We start from the raw sequence: 18,640 nt of genomic DNA, 5'->3' as shown, positions 1-18,640 counted from the left end.
ACATTTTTAAAAGATTTTTTCCTTTTTGTCTCTTTATTACTCCCAGAAAACTGCCTGAATCTCCTAGAGGGACAAACATTTGCCAAATGATTTATACCTCCACAACAAAAACAAACCCTCCCCTGCTGGCTGAATCTTCTATTGTCAGAGGCAATCAACCCCAGCTGCATGGACTCCTGCTCAGAAGGGGCTGACAGCGACTGAGACTCCTGTGCACAGAATGAGACCGCTGCACTGTCCCGGGACTGAGTATGACAGGAAGGAGAGATCTCTCCTCTCTCTCTAAGACGCCTGTCAATACGAACAGCCTGAGACATAGCAGAATCCAAGGAGGTAGGTCTTTCATGAAAGGCAAATGCATCTTTCAATCCCTCTGAAAGACCATAGCAAAATTGACTTCGGAGTGCAGCATCATTCCAACCAGTATCTGCTGCCCATCTCCGAAATTCTGAACAGTATATCTCTGCGGATTGTTTACCCTGGCATAACAGACGTAGTCTAGACTCAGCCAGAGCAATACGATCCGGATCATCATATATCTGACCCAGGGCTAAAAAGAATTCATCCACTGAACGAAGGGGCCGTGCCCCCTCCGGCAGCGAAAAGGCCCAGGACTGAGCGTTACCCCTGAGCAGCGATATAATGATCCCCACCCTCCGTTCTTCATCACCAGAGGAATGTGGAAGAAGGCGAAAATGGAGTTTGCAAGCCTCTCTAAAACGCACAAAATTCTCACTACCCCCGGAGAACGTATCCGGGAGCGAGATCTTAGGCTCAGCACAAACTCCATGAACGCAAGCTGAACCGGTCACTTGAAACTGAGAAAAAGTCTTACGGAGATCAGCTACCTCCAAAGAAAGACCCTGAAAGCGTTCAGCCAAAAGTGAAACCGGATCCATGCTTGAGACGGTTTTGGCGGCTGATAATGTCACGGATGGTGTACAGGACACAAGACAATACCATATAAACAATGTCTCTCTGGATCCACAACTAAGGAACAAAGGGAGACCCCTGCAATAGACCTGCCGCTCTCCCTCACTGCTCAGCCTATGCGAACACCCCAAAGGTGGATGGCCGCATATCCACGTTCCTCGGCTATCTATTACCTGAAGACCCTACAATAGTGAGGGGACACGACCACCGGCTCCCTGCACTGACACGGAGGGAGTCAGGGTCACCTGGATCCAGAAAAGACAAAATCATAAATACATAAACAGCACTTATCTGACTGGGGACTGGGAACTGGGAACTGGGAACTGGGAACTGGGAACTGGGAACTGGGAACTGGATGCACACACTCCAGGAAGTTGTATCAGCTGCACACTACTGCATTATGGGGAGGAACTTAAAGGATAGCAATCAGTCCAACTGCATGACAGCTGAGATAGACTAACGAGATGAGAAACTAAACCAAAACAAAGAAATTCAAGGAGGAGGATCTGAGAAGCTCCTGTGAGCGCTTCTCAGCTGTCTGGCTGTGACACTCAGTGACGGATCACATGACCTGTACGTTCTGAGTCTCGCAGTGACGGATCACATGACCTGTACGTTCTGAGTCTCTCAGTGACGGATCACATGACCTGTACGTTCTGAGTCTCGCAGTGACGGATCACATGACCTGTATGTTCTGAGTATCTCAGTGACTGATCACATGACCTGTACGTTCTGAGTCTCTCAGTCACGGATCACATGACCTGTATGTTCTGAGTCTCTCAGTCACGGATCACATGACCTGTATGTTCTGAGTCTCTCAGTCACGGATCACATGACCTGTACGTTCTGAGTATCTCAGTGACTGATCACATGACCTGTACGTTCTGAGTCTCTCAGTGACTGATCACATGACCTGTATGTTCTGAGTCTCTCAGTCACGGATCACATGACCTGTATGTTCTGAGTCTCGCAGTGACGGATCACATGACCTGTACGTTCTGAGTCTCTCAGTGACGGATCACATGACCTGTACGTTCTGAGTCTCTCAGTGACGGATCACATGACCTGTACGTTCTGAGTCTCTCAGTGACGGATCACATGACCTGTACGTTCTGAGTCTCTCAGTCACGGATCACATGACCTGTATGTGCTGAGTCTCTGAGTCACGGATCACATGACCTGTACGTTCTGAGTCTCTTAGTCACGGATCACATGACCTGTACGTTCTGAGTCTCTTAGTCACGGATCACATGACCTGTACGTTCTGAGTCTCTTAGTCACGGATCACATGACCTGTACGTTCTGAGTCTCTCAGTGACAGATCACATGACCTGTACGTTCTGAGTCTCTCAGTGACGGATCACATGACCTGTATGTTCTGAGTCTCTCAGTCACGGATCACATGACCTGTACGTTCTGAGTCTCTTAGTCACGGATCACATGACCTGTATGTTCTGAGTCTCTCAGTCACGGATCACATGACCTGTATGTTCTGAATCTCTCAGTGACGGATCACATGACCTGTACGTTCTGAGTCTCTCAGTCACGGATCACATGACCTGTATGTTCTGAGTCTCTCAGTGACGGATCACATGACCTGTATGTTCTGAGTCTCTCAGTCACGGATCACATGACCTGTACGTTCTGAGTCTCTCAGTCACGGATCACATGACCTGTATGTTCTGAGTCTCTCAGTCACGGATCACATGACCTGTACGTTCTGAGTCTCTCAGTGACGGATCACATGACCTGTATGTTCTGAGTCTCTCAGTCACGGATCACATGACCTGTATGTTCTGAGTCTCTCAGTGACGGATCACATGACCTGTATGTTCTGAGTCTCTCAGTCACGGATCACATGACCTGTATGTTCTGAGTCTCTCAGTCACGGATCACATGACCTGTATGTTCTGAGTCTCTCAGTGCTCATTGATATAATAGTGTCAGATGTATAATATGTGGGAGGGGCATGTGAGCACCATCTGTAATAAGCTCCGCCCATGAACACAGGGGTTAGTCCCGCCCATCACCAGTGATACTGGATCTAGGAGTCTGAGGGGAGACGGCCGGTTTCCATGGAGATAGTAGTAACGCCTTTTTTTGTGGCGCCTAAAACTGGATTAGAGAGAGTTTGTGAGTGGGCGAGAAACGCGATCACGTGACCGGCTGTGTTACGGATCTCCCTCATTGGCGCGGTGTTTTAAACGAAATATTGGCTCCGCCTTCTGCATGTGATCGCTGCTAGTGCACGTGTAAGAGGCTGTGGGAGGTTCGGGTGCCTGTGTGAGGAGAACGGCGGGGGTTCGGGGTCTGTGTGAGGAGAACGGCGGGGGTTCGGGGGTCTGTGTAAGAGGCTGTGGGGGGTTCGGGGGTCTGTGTGAGGAGAACGGCGGGGGTTCGGGGTCTGTGTGAGGAGAACGGCGGGGGTTCGGGGTCTGTGTGAGGAGAACGGCGGGGGTTCGGGGTCTGTGTGAGGAGAACGGCGGGGGTTCGGGGGTCTGTGTGAGGAGAACGGCGGGGGTTCGGGGGTCTGTGTGAGGAGAACGGCGGGGGTTCGGGGTCTGTGTGAGGAGAACGGCGGGGGTTCGGGGTCTGTGTGAGGGGAACGGCGGGGGTTCGGGGTCTGTGTGAGGAGAACGGCGGGGGTTCGGGGGTCTGTGTGAGGAGAACGGCGGGGGTTCGGGGGTCTGTGTAAGAGGCTGTGGGAGGTTCGGGGGTCTGTGTGAGGAGAACGGCGGGGGTTCGGGGTCTGTGTGAGGGGAACGGCGGGGGTTCGGGGGTCTGTGTGAGGAGAACGGCGGGGGTTCGGGGTCTGTGTGAGGAGAACGGCGGGGGTTCGGGGTCTGTGTGAGGGGAACGGCGGGGGTTCGGGGTCTGTGTGAGGAGAACGGCGGGGGTTCGGGGTCTGTGTGAGGAGAACGGCGGGGGTTCGGGGTCTGTGTGAGGAGAACGGCGGGGGGTCGGGGTCTGTGTGAGGAGAACGGCGGGGGTTCGGGGTCTGTGTGAGGAGAACGGCGGGGGTTCGGGGTCTGTGTGAGGAGAACGGCGGGGGTTCGGGGTCTGTGTGAGGAGAACGGCGGGGGTTCGGGGTCTGTGTGAGGAGAACGGCGGGGGTTCGGGGTCTGTGTGAGGAGAACGGCGGGGGTTCGGGGTCTGTGTGAGGAGAACGGCGGGGGTTCGGGGTCTGTGTGAGGAGAACGGCGGGGGTTCGGGGTCTGTGTGAGGAGAACGGCGGGGGTTCGGGGGTCTGTGTGAGGAGAACGGCGGGGGTTCGGGGGTCTGTGTGAGGAGAACGGCGGGGGTTCGGGGGTCTGTGTGAGGAGAACGGCGGGGGTTCGGGGTCTGTGTGAGGAGAACGGCGGGGGTTCGGGGTCTGTGTGAGGAGAACGGCGGGGGTTCGGGGTCTGTGTGAGGAGAACGGCGGGGGTTCGGGGTCTGTGTGAGGAGAACGGCGGGGGTTCGGGGCCTGTGTGAGAACGGCGGGGGTTCGGGGTCTGTGTGAGGAGAACGGCGGGGGTTCGGGGTCTGTGTGAGGAGAACGGCGGGGGTTCGGGGGTCTGTGTAAGAGGCTGTGGGAGGTTCGGGGGTCTGTGTGAGGAGAACGGCGGGGGTTCGGGGTCTGTGTGAGGAGAACGGCGGGGGTTCGGGGTCTGTGTGAGGAGAACGGCGGGGGTTCGGGGTCTGTGTGAGGAGAACGGCGGGGGTTCGGGGTCTGTGTGAGGAGAACGGCGGGGGTTCGGGGTCTGTGTGAGGAGAACGGCGGGGGTTCGGGGCCTGTGTGAGAACGGCGGGGGTTCGGGGTCTGTGTGAGGAGAACGGCGGGGGTTCGGGGTCTGTGTGAGGAGAACGGCGGGGGTTCGGGGTCTGTGTGAGGAGAACGGCGGGGGTTCGGGGTCTGTGTGAGGAGAACGGCGGGGGTTCGGGGGTCTGTGTAAGAGGCTGTGGGGGGTTCGGGGGTCTGTGTGAGGAGAACGGCGGGGGTCTGTGTGAGGAGAACGGCGGGGGTTCGGGGGTCTGTGTAAGAGGCTGTGGGAGGTTCGGGGGTCTGTGTGAGGAGAACGGCGGGGGTTCGGGGTCTGTGTGAGGAGAACGGCGGGGGTTCGGGGTCTGTGTGAGGAGAACGGCGGGGGTTCGGGGTCTGTGTGAGGAGAACGGCGGGGGTTCGGGGTCTGTGTGAGGAGAACGGCGGGGGTTCGGGGTCTGTGTGAGGAGAACGGCGGGGGTTCGGGGTCTGTGTGAGGAGAACGGCGGGGGTTCGGGGTCTGTGTGAGGAGAACGGCGGGGGTTCGGGGTCTGTGTGAGGAGAACGGCGGGGGTTCGGGGTCTGTGTGAGGAGAACGGCGGGGGTTCGGGGTCTGTGTGAGGAGAACGGCGGGGGTTCGGGGTCTGTGTGAGGAGAACGGCGGGGGTTCGGGGTCTGTGTGAGGAGAACGGCGGGGGTTCGGGGTCTGTGTAAGAGGCTGTGGGGGGTTCGGGGGTCTGTGTGAGATGGATGTTGGGGGGGGTGGGGGTGGCTGTGTTTGGAGGATTTCAGGTGGATGTTGGGGGTGGTCTGTGTGAGGTGGATGTTGGGGGTGGCTGTGTCTGGAGGATTTGAGGTGGATGCTGGGGGTGGCTGTGTCTGGTGGATGCTGGGGGTGGCTGTGTCTGGTGGATGCTGGGGGTGGCTGTGTCTGGTGGATGCTGGGGGTGGCTGTGTCTGGTGGATGCTGGGGGTGGCTGTGTCTGGGGGTGGCTGTGTCTGGGGGTGGCTGTGTCTGGAGGATGGGGGGCGGTCTGTATGAGGTGGATGTTGGGGGTGGTCTGTGTGAGGTGGATGTTGGGGGTGGCTGTGTCTGGAGGATGGGGGGCGGTCTGTATGAGGTGGATGTTGGGGGTGGCTGTGTCTGGAGGATTTGAGGTGGATGATGGGGGTGGCTGTGCCTGGAGGATTTCAGGTGGATGTTGGGGGGCGGTCTGTGTGAGGTGGATGTTGGGGGTGGCTGTGCCTGGAGGATTTCAGGTGGATGATGGGGGTGGCTGTGCCTGGAGGATTTCAGGTGGATGTTGGGGGTGGTCTGTATGAGGTGGATGTTGGGGGTGGTCTGTATGAGGTGGATGTTGGGGGTGGTCTGTGTGAGGTGGATGTTGGGGGTGGTCTGTGTGAGGTGGATGTTGGGGGTGGTCTGTATGAGGTGGATGTTGGGGGTGGTCTGTGTGAGGTGGATGTTGGGGGTGGCTGTGTCTGGAGGATTTGAGGTGGATGCTGGGGGTGGCTGTGTCTGGAGATTGTGGGGGTTGTAGAGGTTTGAGTATAACTGGGGATGGTGTGGTGATAATGTTGGGGGCCCTTGTGTCCGGGGTGGTCTCTGGCACTGTGGGGGTTCCCTTGTCTGCACCCCGGGTTGTAATAGCGTCTTTTTCCCCTCAGGTCTCCAGAACACGATGAGTGACCCCCAGACAGAATTCTGCTTCAGCAATTCCCCAAGCATGGAGGACATGTGAGGAGGTGTTGGGGATTGGGGTGTCCATGTCCTGGCCAATGTAGTCCTGACCCCGCGCCCTCTGGTGCTCCCTCATGGGTCCTTATCAGCTGTGTGTCCCCCAGGGGTGGTTGGGCCCCTGATGGCACAGGTCACTGTGATTTGATGTCTCGGTAGTGACGGCGTGCGTCTTCTCCTCCACAGTCGCCGCCTCCAGTCCTGCTTCACAGCTGAGAGAGACTGGAAGAAGTTTCATCAACCCAGGAACCTTCTGCTCGCTCTGGTCGGGGAAGTCGGAGAGTTGGCCGAACTCTTGTAAGCATTCACTGTGTCCTGTAAATGGAAGGGGTGTCAATACATTTGCAAAATTGGTTAGCAGCTTGGGGCCTGTAAGTGGTGGCATGTTGGGGATCCTAGTCTTGTGGGAGTAGTGGGCATGTCAAGGGGTCAGATCTTGAGCGGTAATATGTTTAGGGGGCTCAGTCTCTGAGATATCCAGGGACCGTTTGTGTGGAAATCCTGGGATGTCGGGGGCCTTATCTCCTGTGTGTGATGGGGTGCCGAGGCTTGGGTCTGCTGTAGATGGTGGCTTGTCGTGGGTCTCGTATCTGTAAATTGTCTTTGTCTCTGCAGTCAGTGGAGGGGAGAGGTCTCAGAAGGCCTCCCTGATTGGACACCATCTCAGAAAGAGTCTCTTCGCCATGAGCTGAGCGATGTCCTCATTTACCTCCTGGAACTAGCGGAGAAGTGTCACGTGGATCTTCCCCGCGCCGTCCTCACCAAGATGGAGCTGAATGCCAAGAAGTATCCAGTGGATCGGGTACAAGGCAGTGCCAAGAAATATACAGAGTACAGGGAGGAGGAGCAGGCCAGCAGCGGGGGCCCTCAGCAGGGTTAGGAGCCCCTGGTATATCATGGACTGGTGCCCTCCCCCGCATGTCCTCAGAAGGTCTGCCTTTTTTTTGGTTTTATCTGTACAGTTTAGTGGTTTTTATTCTCATAAGTTGCAAATATGAGAAGTGAAGTCTAATCCGGGACAGGAAGCGGCTTCTCGACCTTCTCAGTGGTTGCGGTCACCCTCATCGCTGCTGAGCTGTCACAGGAAGCAGCTTCATCTTCAGAGCACTTGGTGGTCATCCTGTGCCTTGTCCTGTGAGCTGACTCTTCACTGAGCTGGGTTCCTTCACTGACGGTTATGAAGTCTTTAGGGATCAGCACCCCCATTAGACACTACAGCTGAATCTGTCTGGAGTATGGTATTGTGGAATTTCAGCCATTTTGGGCCCTGGTGTGAGCCCTTCATGTTCTGACTGATTTTATTACCTGGATTAAATCACTTGATCTCAGCAGGTTGTGGGTTCCATCTTCACGTGCGGGAGACAACAGGCTGTAGAAGGCTCCCGGCGTCTTGCTCCTCCCCAGACGTTGATGTACACGGTATCATCGGTTTTGCTGTGGTGCTCTCCCTATGTTCAGCTTGGGTATTTTTACAGCACATTCTGTTCTGATGAGACGTGTGGCCCTTGTGTCCAGCAGACAAACTGCCGCGACCACCACAACCTCTCTTTCCTATAGGGAACATCCATACATTTACCCTGCGTGTCGCAAAGGGCCAAACTCATTATAATCTGCCCGTAAGAAAGGTTAAAAACAACAACCACCCTGCAATGTGCATCCAAAGCTCCAGGCGTTCAGTGTGGAGGCCCCCTCAAAGGCCTCATGCCCCTTAGGGCTCTTTTACACGAGCGTGTCCCTTAGTGTGAGAGGGATCGTGCCGTCTGGACTTAGGAAGTGCGCGGTATTATGACCTCACTGTAACGGAATCATACCGCCATAAAGCTGTCACTATGATCCTGTAGAAGGCAGAGGGACACGCTGGTGTGGAAGAGCCTTTAGAGGCTATCTACACCTCATGGGGGCAATTTTTAATTTTTTTAAATTGTATTCATTATGAGCTAAAAATAAATATTTCAATTGGACTTTATTAAAAATATGAAGTCTTATTTCAGCACAGAGCTGCCATGCTCTAGAGGCACCCTTTATATTTTCTGTCAGTTGGGGAGCTGACGGCTCCTTATCGCTGCTCTCTGACCTCCTAAACACTCATTATTTTTATTAAATTGAAAAAATGATTTTTTGCCCCGAATTGGGAAAATGCAATCATAAAAAAAAATAGCCCCAAGCGGTGTACATAACCTTTAAAGGGTTTCTATCACTTCATATGACATAATTAGCTGTCAGACACTAGCGATCCGCTAGTGTCTGCTCTGGCCAACCATCCTACTATAATCACTTGTGGGGCAACGGTTTTGCTAAAAAACTAACTTTTATAAATATGCTAATGAGCCTCTAGGTGCTATGTGGGCGTCATTAGCACCTAGAGGCTCCGTCTACCTTCATACACAGCGGCCGCCCAGCACGTCCCTCCAGCCCGCCCATGTCCGCTGCGTCACACGGAGGAGGACGAGTTCTCGCGCATGCGTCGTGCGCGGCTGTATTCGGCGCATTTGAGATCTCAGCTCGGAGCGGTCAGACATTCAATGCGCATGCGCCGAATACAGCCGCGCACGACGCATGCGCGAGAACTCGTCCGCTGCGTCACACGGAGGAGGACATGGGCGGGCTGGAGGGACGCGCTGGGCGGCGGCTGTGTATGAAGGTAGACGGAGCCTCTAGGTGCTAATGACGCCCACATAGCACCTAGAGGCTCATTAGCATATTTATAAAAGTTAGTTTTTTAGCAAAACCGCTGCCCCACAAGTGATTATAGTAGGATGGTTGGCCAGAGCAGACACTAGCGGATCGCTAGTGTCTGACAGCTAATTATGTCATATGAAGTGATAGAAACCCTTTAACTCCTTAAAGGGACACTGACAGGCCCGATAGACATATTTAGTTATTCTTATGCAGTCATAGGTCTATTAAAGTGTATTACAATCACATAAGAGAACCCCCTGTCCGCATTGTAAACCATGTAAAAACAACTTTATAATCATCTGTCAATCACCTTCCTTTATGCCCAAGGGGCGTTTTTACTCCTACCTTCGTGCCCAGCCACGCCTCAACTGTCGCTTCCTAGCGCCGCCCAGCTCATTATTATTCACTGGCTGGGCGGCTTTTACAGTCCCCGAGCCGACGCAGGCGCAGCAGGAGACCCTGGCATTGAACTCGTACCTTCTGCACGTGCGCCGGATAACTTGCCCGGCACCCTCACTCGCAGTGCGCCTGCTTCCCCTATTCAATGCCAGCGTCTCCTGCTGCGTCTCCTCGGGAGGATCGGGGACTGTAAAAGCCGCCCAGCCAGTGAATAATAATGAGCTGGGCGGCGCTAGGAAGCGACAGTTGAGGCGTGGCTGGGCACGAAGGTAGGAGTAAAAACGCCCCTTGGGCATAAAGGAAGGTGATTGACAGATGATTATAAAGTTGTTTTTACATGGTTTACAATGCGGACAGGGGGTTCTCTTATGTGATTGTAATACACTTTAATAGACCTATGACTGCATAGGAATAACTAAATATGTTTATCAGGCCTGTCAGTGTCCCTTTAAGGACCGGGCCATTTTTTGCAAATCTAACCAGTGTCCCTTTATGTGGTGATAACTTTAAAGGGAGTCTTTCACGCCGATTAACCTATTATGTCCACGGCATCCCCCCTATTAAAACTGTTCTTACCGTTAGTTCCCTGCTAGCATCGTTCATCCGAAAAGCACTTTTATTCCGTATGCAAATGAGGCTGTGAAGGTGCCCAGGCCCCTGGGTCATTTTCATACCAATCCACTCCGCTTCTGCCCGCCCATGGTCTCTTCTCTATCTTTCCTCCTACTGTCCGTAATCCCGCGCATGCGCCGATGACCTCGATATCGGCGCGTGCGCATTGAATGACCACAGTCTGGCCGGGGCATCACAGTTTGCCGTGCGCATGCGCTGGCCCGGGCCTAACTTACGTTCTTGCCGTGATGCTGTGATCATGGCAAGAACGTAAGTTAGGCCGGCGCATGCGCACGGTAAACTGTGATGCCCCGGCCAGACTGTGGTCATTCAATGCGCACGCGCCTATATCGCGGTCATCGGCGCATGCGCGGTATTACGGACAGTAGGAGGAAAGATAGAGAAGAGACCATGGGCGGGCCGAAGCGGAGGAGGGGGAGTGAATTGGTACGGAAATGACCCAGGGGCCTGGGCACCAGCTGTTGTAAGGCCGCCCCTGGGCACCTTCACAGCCTCATTTGCATACGGAATAAAAGTGTTTTTTGGATGAATGATGCTAGTAGGGAACTAACGGTAAGAACAGTTTTAATAGGGGGATGCTGTGGACAGAAGTCTGTTAATAGGGTCAATCGGCGTGAAAGACTCCCTTTAAAACACTTTGACTTATCCAGGCCATTCTGAGATTGTTTTCTCGTCACATATTGTACATCATGACAGTGGTAAAATGAAGTCCAAAAAATTCATTTTTATTTATATTTTAAAAAAAATACCAAATTTGCCAAAATTTAAAAAAAAAATTGCAAATTTCTAAGTTTCAATTTCTCTACTTCTATAATACACAGTAATACCTCCAAAAACAGTTATTACTTTACATTCTCCGTATGTCTACTTCATGTTTAGATTATTTTGGGAATGACATTAAATTTTTTGGGGACGTAACAAGACTTAGAAGTTTAGAAGCAAATTTTGAAATTTTTCTGAAATTTTCAAAAACCCACTTTTCAAGGACCAGTTCAGATCTGAAGTCACTTTGTGAGGCTTACATAATAGAAACTAGGGGTGGGCGATATGCGATTATAAATTTGTGCCACAATATGGATTTTGTGCATATCTCCTTTATTGCCGGACTGCGATATGATCGCGCTCTCGGCGCGCACCATGTTCTCCTGAGTCGGCACAGTGGAGAAGGAGGGAGTCCCTCCCTCCCCACTGTGCGCAGCTGCCGCTGACCACCAATGAGAACAGAGGAGGAGGAGGGGAGGGACTGTGGTCACTGCGCCACCAATGAATGCCTGAATACCAACGTAGTGTTTGTGCCGGCCATATCCCGGCCCCTATGACTGCACGCTGCGATCTGCTGAAATTAATCCCTCAGTTGAGGGGTTAATCGCGCGGATCACAGCGTCCTGTCGGGTGCCAGGAATGTTCTTCAGTCTCTGCATTGGTGGCAGTGGGCAGTTCCGATCGGAGTCCCAGCAGTGTAATGCTGGGGCTCCGATCGGTTACCATGGCAGCCAGGACGCTACTGAAGTCCTGGCTGCCATGGTATGTTAGTGAGCAGCATTATACTCACGTGCGCCATGGCCGCCGGTCGCTCCTTCTGTCTGTGCGGTGCATTGCTAATGCTTATAGCATTAGCAATGCGCCGCACAGACCTATGAGAAGGAGCGGCCACGGCACACGTGAGTATAATGCTGCTCACTAACATACCATGGCAGCCAGGACTTCAGTAGCGTCCTGGCTGCCATGGTAACCGATCGGAGCCCCAGCGTTACACTGCTGGGACTCCGATCGGAACTGCCCACTGCCACCAATGATGATGGGGATGGGGGGGGGGGGGGGCCCTGTGGCCACTGCCACCAATGATTAATACTGGGGAGGGGTGGGTGGGTGGGTTTGAGTTACCAGAGGGGGCTGAGAGGCTGGCTGCCATGGTCAGCTCCCTGCTGTTGTGTGCACAAAGCACAGGGCAGCAGGGAGAGTGTAAAGTCCAATTCACCCTAATAGAGATCTATTGGGGTGAATATGACAAGGGTTCTATACAAGGGTTATATTATAAAAGTTTAAACACCCCCCCCCCCCCCCCCCCCAAATATAGAAAACTATATATCGCACATGCTTAAAATTATATCGCAATATAGCTTTTAGGCCATATCGCCCACCCCTAATAGAAACCACCCAAAAATGACCCCATTCTATAAACTACACCCCTCAAGGTATTCAAAACGGATTTTTCAAACTTTGTTAACCCTTTAGGTGTTCCACAAGAATTAATGGAAAATAGATACAATTTAAAAATTTCACTTTTTTGGCAGATTTTCCATTTCAATATTTTTTTTTTCCCACTTATAAAGCAAGGGTTAACAGCCAAACAAAACTCAATATTTATGGCCCTGATTCTGTAGTTTACAGAAACACCCCATATGTGGTCGTAAACTGCTGTACAGGCACACGGCAGGGCACAGAAGGAAAGGAATGCCATACAGTTTTGGAAGGCAGGTTTTGCTGGACTGTTTTTTTTTTTTACACCATGTCCCATTTGAAGCCCCCCTGATGCACCCCTAGAGTAGAAACTCCAAAAAAGTGACCCCATTTTAGAAACTAAGGGATAAGGTGGCAGTACTAGTTTAGGGTACATATGATTTTTGTTTTTTTATTTACAACATTTCATCTGACAGGTTAGATCATGTGATATTTTTATAGAGCAGGTTGTCACGGACGCGGCGATACCTAATGTATACATAGTTTAGTGTCCATATTTTGAGCCTTTTTTTTTTTTTTGGGCGATTTGTCTCAGGTAGGGGGCTAATTTTTTGTTGGATGAGGTGACAGTTCAGGGCTACAGATGGCGACCAAAATGGTCGCCAATGCGACTTAGAATTTACAAATGGTGACAAGACTTTTTAGTCTTGTCGCCATTTGCGACTAGACCCGCCGCCGCAGCTCTGCAGTTGAATACAGCGGCGGGCACAGGAGATGATAGTTCTCTTCCCCGCCGCCGATGTTCTTCTCAGCAGCGCAGAGGAGAAGGAGTCTCTCCCTCCCCTGTGCTGCCGCCGCCGCCAGTAAGAAGAGAGACGGGAGGGGCTGTGGCCACTGCATAACTGACCTGTTAATACAAATACAGGGGGCGGGTGCTGGAATCACATAGCCGGCACCCAACCTCTGTCAGGGGGCTGCGACCTGCGGCAGTTAACCCCTCAGGTGCCGCTGATCGCAGCTCCCTGTCATAGAAGTTGGGTGCCGGCTATGTGATTCCAGCACCCGCCCCCTGTATTTGTATTAACAGGTCCGTTATCTTCATTGGTGACGCAGTGCGCCCCCACCCCCCAACACCCCAGTCTAAAAAACAGTGGTGCCAGTGAGGGTTAAAATAAAAAATAAAATTATCTCCCCTCCAGCTGATCTCGTTCTTCAGGACCTGTCAAAGGACTTGTGGTGACGTCATTGAGCTCATCACATGCTCCATTACCATGGTGATGGATCATGTGATGAGCGCAGTGATGTCACCACAGGTCCTGAAGAAAGAACAGGAGACCGGCAGCTACTCGATCAATTGGAGGAGGTGAGTTGTTTATTTTTTTAACCCTCAATTGACCTTCTACTAAGCATTCTGTATTAAAGATGCTGGGAAAATAACACAGTGAATAGACTTTCATCCTAGCAACAGTGTGTGAAAATCGCACCGCATCTGCACTTGGTTGCGATTTTCACGCAGCCCCATTCACTTCTATGGGGCCTGCGTTGCGTGAGAAACACACAATATAGAGCATGCTGCGATTTTCACGCAACGCACAAGTGATGCGTGAAAATCACCGCTCATGTGAACAGCCCCATAGAAGTGAATGGGTCCGGATTCAGTGCGGGTGCAATGCGTTCAACTCACGCATCGCATCCGCGCGGAATACTCGCCCGTGTGAAAGGGGCCTAAGGGTGAATAGGACAAGGGTTCCAGCCCCTAAGGGGGCTAATAGTAAGTAAAAAAACACAAACACTAAGGCTACTTTCTCACTTGCAGCAGTGTGATCCGCCGATCTGGATGTGACTGAAAGCACGGGAGCCCCCCCTTCCCCCCCCCGCGCATTTACCCAAGGTGCCTGCTCAATGATTTGGTACGCCCTGTGTCCGGAAGAGGTTAAAAGGTTTGGCCAGTTAATAGTAATAGCTACCCATGTGCCAGTAACAGCCCATGCATGTCACTAGTGTGGAGCATCATTTAACCCCTTGAGGGCAAGTGCCGTACAGGTGCGGAGCACGTCACCCAGGGCTAATGTCTCTGAGCCGTGATAACACTAATCACATATTTAACCTCTCAGATGCTGTGGTCTCTTTTCCCAGGAGTGCTGCACATCCAGGGCCTAAACAGCGACCCCTGTGGTAGTCTCAGCCCCTCTGAAGGATCTGAGGCTACCACAGCAATAGTTTCTATGGATCCCTGCTTGTGGCAGGGCTCCATAGGGGAAGATTTATCAAACTGGTGTAAAGTAGAACTGGCTGTGTTGCCCATAGCAACCAATCAGACTTATCATCCTTTCGTTTCCCAAAGTAGCTGTGACAAATGAAAGGTGGAATCTGATTGGTTGCTATGGGCAGCTAAGCCAGTGTTACTTTACACCAGTTTGATAAATATCCCCCATAGTTATTTTCCCATCAACATCAATGGTAATTTGTTGCAGTCTATGGACATGTGATCTAATGATTTCAAGTTCCCGCAGGGGACTTCAGTGAGTTATATAAAAATTTTCAATTTTATATTTTTTTTTTAAATCTTTCACTATAATAATTTTTTTTATTCTCTATTTTTAAGCTGATTTCCACTGCCATGTCCCAAAATTCCAGAATATAAATGTATTTATCTGGTATGGTGAACTGATGTAATTATAGAAGTTATAGGGCTCAGTGTGTGGATGATGCAATCACTAGCATAGAACTGTGGTATCACTGTAATCGTACTGACCGGAGCATGAAGAGAACAGATCAGTTTTATCTCATAGAGAACGCCGTGAAAACAAAACCCATAAAACTATATAAATGTGGTATCACTGTAATCGTACTGACCGGAGAATGAAGAGAACAGGTCAGTTTTATCTCATAGGGAACACTGTAAATACAAACCCATAAAACTATATAAATGTGGTATCGCTGTAATCGTACTGACCGGAGAATGAAGAGAACAGGACAGTTTTATCTCATAGGGAACGCTGTAAACACAAAACCCATAAAACTATATAAATGTGGTATCACTGTAATCGTACTGACCCGGAGAATGAAGAGAACAGGTCAGTTTTATCTCATAGAGAACGCCGTGAAAACAAAACCCATAAAACTATATAAATGTGGTATCACTGTAATCGTACTGACCGGAGAATGAAGAGAACAGGTCAGTTTTATCTCATAGGGAACACTGTAAATACAAACCCATAAAACTATATAAATGTGGTATCGCTGTAATCGTACTGACCGGAGAATGAAGAGAACAGGTCAGTTTTATCTCATAGGGAACGCTGTAAACACAAAACCCATAAAACTATATAAATGTGGTATCACTGTAATCGTACTGACCCGGAGAATGAAGAGAACAGGTCAGTTTTATCTCATAGAGAACGCCGTGAAAACAAAACCCATAAAACTATATAAATGTGGTATCACTGTAATCGTACTGACCGGAGAATGAAGAGAACAGGTCAGTTTTATCTCATAGGGAACGCTGTAAACACAAAACCCATAAAACTATATAAATGTGGTATCACTGTAATCGTACTGACCGGAGAATGAAGAGAACAGGTCAGTTTTATCTCATAGGGAACGCTGTAAACACAAAACCCATAAAACTATATAAATGTGGTATCGCTGTAATCATACTGACCCGGAGAATGAAGAGAACAGGTCAGTTTTATCTCATAGGGAACACTGTAAATACAAACCCATAAAACTATATAAATGTGGTATCACTGTAATCGTACTGACCGGAGAATGAAGGGAACAGGTCAGTTTTATCTCATAGGGAACGCTGTAAACACAAAACCCATAAAACTATATAAATGTGGTATCGCTGTAATCATACTGACCCGGAGAATGAAGAGAACAGGTCAGTTTTATCTCATAGGGAACACTGTAAATACAAACCCATAAAACTATATAAATGTGGTATCACTGTAATCGTACTGACCCGGAGAATGAAGAGAACAGGACAGTTTTATACATTTATATCCAGCTGGTAGCCGGGGGCGTGTTGTTTTTGCTGTAGGGGGCGTGTTGTTTTTGCTGTAGGGGCGTATTGTTTTTGCTGTAGGGGCGTGTCCATTCTGCTGCAGCTCCTTTTCGACCACAGCTCAGGAGGCAGTGGAAGGGTGAGACGGGTTATGTGCGCCCATCTCAGGGAGTCGGGAATAAAGAGCGGGTGGCGCTGTACAGAGGGGTTTTATTGAGTAACTCAGCGGCTCTACTAAATTATTAATTACATGCAATTACAATAGTCTTCAGATCCAGGGGCTGGTTTAAAAACTAGAATATTTTTTGTTGGACAACCCCTTTAAATGATGCCATTAGAAAGTACAACTTGTGTAAAAAACAAGCCCCCATACGGCTATGTGAACCAAAAAAGTCCTGCCTTTGGGAAGACGGCGTGAAAAACAAACTGTCCCTATTGGTGCTGATGTCTGAGAGTTTAATATGAATACTACATGCAAGTCTGAGAACATGGCCGCTGATGGAAGGCCCAGCCTTTCACTCACTTTGAGGATGGACTGCGCATGCGCTAGTTTTCCTGTCCGTCCCCTCTGTAAGTGAATGGAGGCCTCTGATGGACAGAAGTCTCCACCAGCAGCCAGGTTCTGAGCACAGCATCAGTGGACTTGCATGTAAACAAATAAATTATTCATATTAACCCATCCAGGACCAAGCCATTTTTAACCTTAAAGGGGTTGTCTGGGTTCGGACCTGAACCCGGACATACCCTTATTTTCACCCAGGCAGCCCCCCTGAGGCTATGCTCGCAGGTCTCTTGTTTTCAATAACACACTGCCGGGCGGAAACTTGTATGTTCGGTGACGTCACAGGCCCTGATGGTCGGGCTTTAGTGCTGCCCAAGCCGTTATACTGGCTAGGGCAGCGCTAAACCCAGCCCATCACTGCTGGTGATGTCACAGGGCTTCCTGGCAGCCCTGGTACGTCACCGGAACTCCAGAAAATGCCTTTGCCCTGCGCGATGTAGTGCAGGGCAAAGGAGACCATCGGAACATGAACTGCTCCGATGCTCGAGTCAGGGGGGGCTGCCGGGGTGAAAATGGGGGATGTTCGGGTTCAGCGCTGAACCCAGACAACCCCTTTAACGACCCAGTCAAATTTTGCAAACGCATTTGCTTATCCGAGCCGTTCTGTTTTCTTGTGGCACATTGCACTTCATGTTAGTGGTAAATTTGAGCTGACGTGTTGTATCTTTATTATTATTTAAATGTTTTATCCAAGATTGACATAATAAAAATAATACATGTTATTAACCACTTCCCATCTGGGCCCTTTGCCCCCTTCCTGACCAGGCCAAATTTTGCAAAACTGACATATCTCACTTTATGTGGTAATAACTTTGGAACGCCTTTATTTATCCAAGTCATTCAGAGATTGTTTTCTCGTGACACATTGTACTTCATGATAATCATAAATTTGAGTCAAAATATTTCACCTTTTATTTATGAAAAAATCCCAAATTTACCCAAAAATTTGAAAAATTCGCAATTTTCTAAATTTCAATTTCTCTGCTTTTAAAACAGAAAGTGATACCTCATAAAATATTTATTACTTAACATTCCCCATATGTCTACTTTATGTTGGCATCATTTTGGAAATGTCATTTTATTTTTTTAGGACGTTAGAAGGCTTAGAAGTTTAGAAGCAATTCTTCAAATTTTTAAGAAAATTGCCAAAACCCACTTTATAAGGACCAGTTCAGGTCTGAAGTCACTTTGTGGGGCCTACATAGTGGATACCCCCATAAATGACCCCATTGTAGAAACTACACCCCTCAAGGTATTCAAAACCGATTTTACAAACTTTGTTAACCCTTTAGGCGTTCCACAAGAATTAAAGGAAAATGGAGATCAAATTTTTAAATTTCACTTTTTGGGCAGATTTTCCATTTTAATCCAATTTTTTTCTTTAACACATCGATGGTTAACAGCCAAACAAAACTCAATATTTATTACCCTGATTCTGCGGTTTACAGAAACACCCCACATGTGGTCGTAAACTGCTGTATGGGCACACGGCAGGGCGCAGAAGAAAAGGAACTCCACATGGTTTTTAGATGCCATGTCCCATTTGAAGCCCCCTGATGCACCCTTACAGTAGAAACTCCCAAGAAGTGACCCCATTTTGGAAACTAGGGGATAAGGGGCCAGTTTTATTAGTACTATTTTTGGGTACATATGATTTTTTGATCATTCATTATAACACTTTATGGGGCAAGGTGACCAAAAAATTGGTTGTTTTAGCACAGTTTCTATTTATTTTTACAGCGTTCACCTGAGGGGTTCAGTCAA

At 50.0% G+C, this 18,640-nt stretch overlaps 1 protein-coding gene across 2 annotated transcripts; it reads left to right on the top strand.

Moving 5' to 3' along the window:
* Nucleotides 1-3,078: 3,078 nt before the first annotated feature.
* Nucleotides 3,079-7,818, top strand: DCTPP1 (dCTP pyrophosphatase 1). Of its 2 annotated transcripts, none has more exons than XM_040413061.1 (4): nt 3,079-3,185; nt 6,344-6,413; nt 6,600-6,710; nt 7,029-7,816. In XM_040413061.1, exons 2-4 carry the CDS (start codon nt 6,358-6,360, stop codon nt 7,291-7,293), a joined length of 432 nt encoding a protein of 143 aa, XP_040268995.1. In that variant the 5' UTR covers nt 3,079-3,185; nt 6,344-6,357; the 3' UTR covers nt 7,294-7,816. The 2 variants fall into 2 exon arrangements, with proteins under 2 accessions (XP_040268995.1, XP_040268996.1); XM_040413062.1 differs by lacking the exon at nt 3,079-3,185 and adding an exon at nt 3,219-3,241 and having other exon boundaries at nt 7,029-7,818.
* Nucleotides 7,819-18,640: the final 10,822 nt, after the last annotated feature.

This window comes from Bufo bufo (assembly GCF_905171765.1).
Source record: "Bufo bufo chromosome 7 unlocalized genomic scaffold, aBufBuf1.1 SUPER_7_unloc_1, whole genome shotgun sequence".
NCBI lineage: Eukaryota > Metazoa > Chordata > Amphibia > Anura > Bufonidae > Bufo > Bufo bufo.
The sequence above is the reverse complement of the archived record's forward strand: the minus strand, read 5'-3'. Positions and strand labels throughout refer to the sequence as shown.

What these genes read in the sequence shown, in the direction of transcription:
- DCTPP1 (XM_040413062.1), top strand. Translation starts at nt 6,358, where the DNA reads ATGAGTGACCCCCAGACAGAATTCTGCTTCAGCAATTCCCCAAGCATG. An exon ending in TCCCCAAGCATGGAGGACAT is followed by an intron (nt 6,414 to 6,599) that starts GTGAGGAGGTGT and finishes TCTCCTCCACAG; the next exon opens with TCGCCGCCTCCAGTCCTGCT. An exon ending in GGAGAGTTGGCCGAACTCTT is followed by an intron (nt 6,711 to 7,028) that starts GTAAGCATTCAC and finishes TTGTCTCTGCAG; the next exon opens with TCAGTGGAGGGGAGAGGTCT.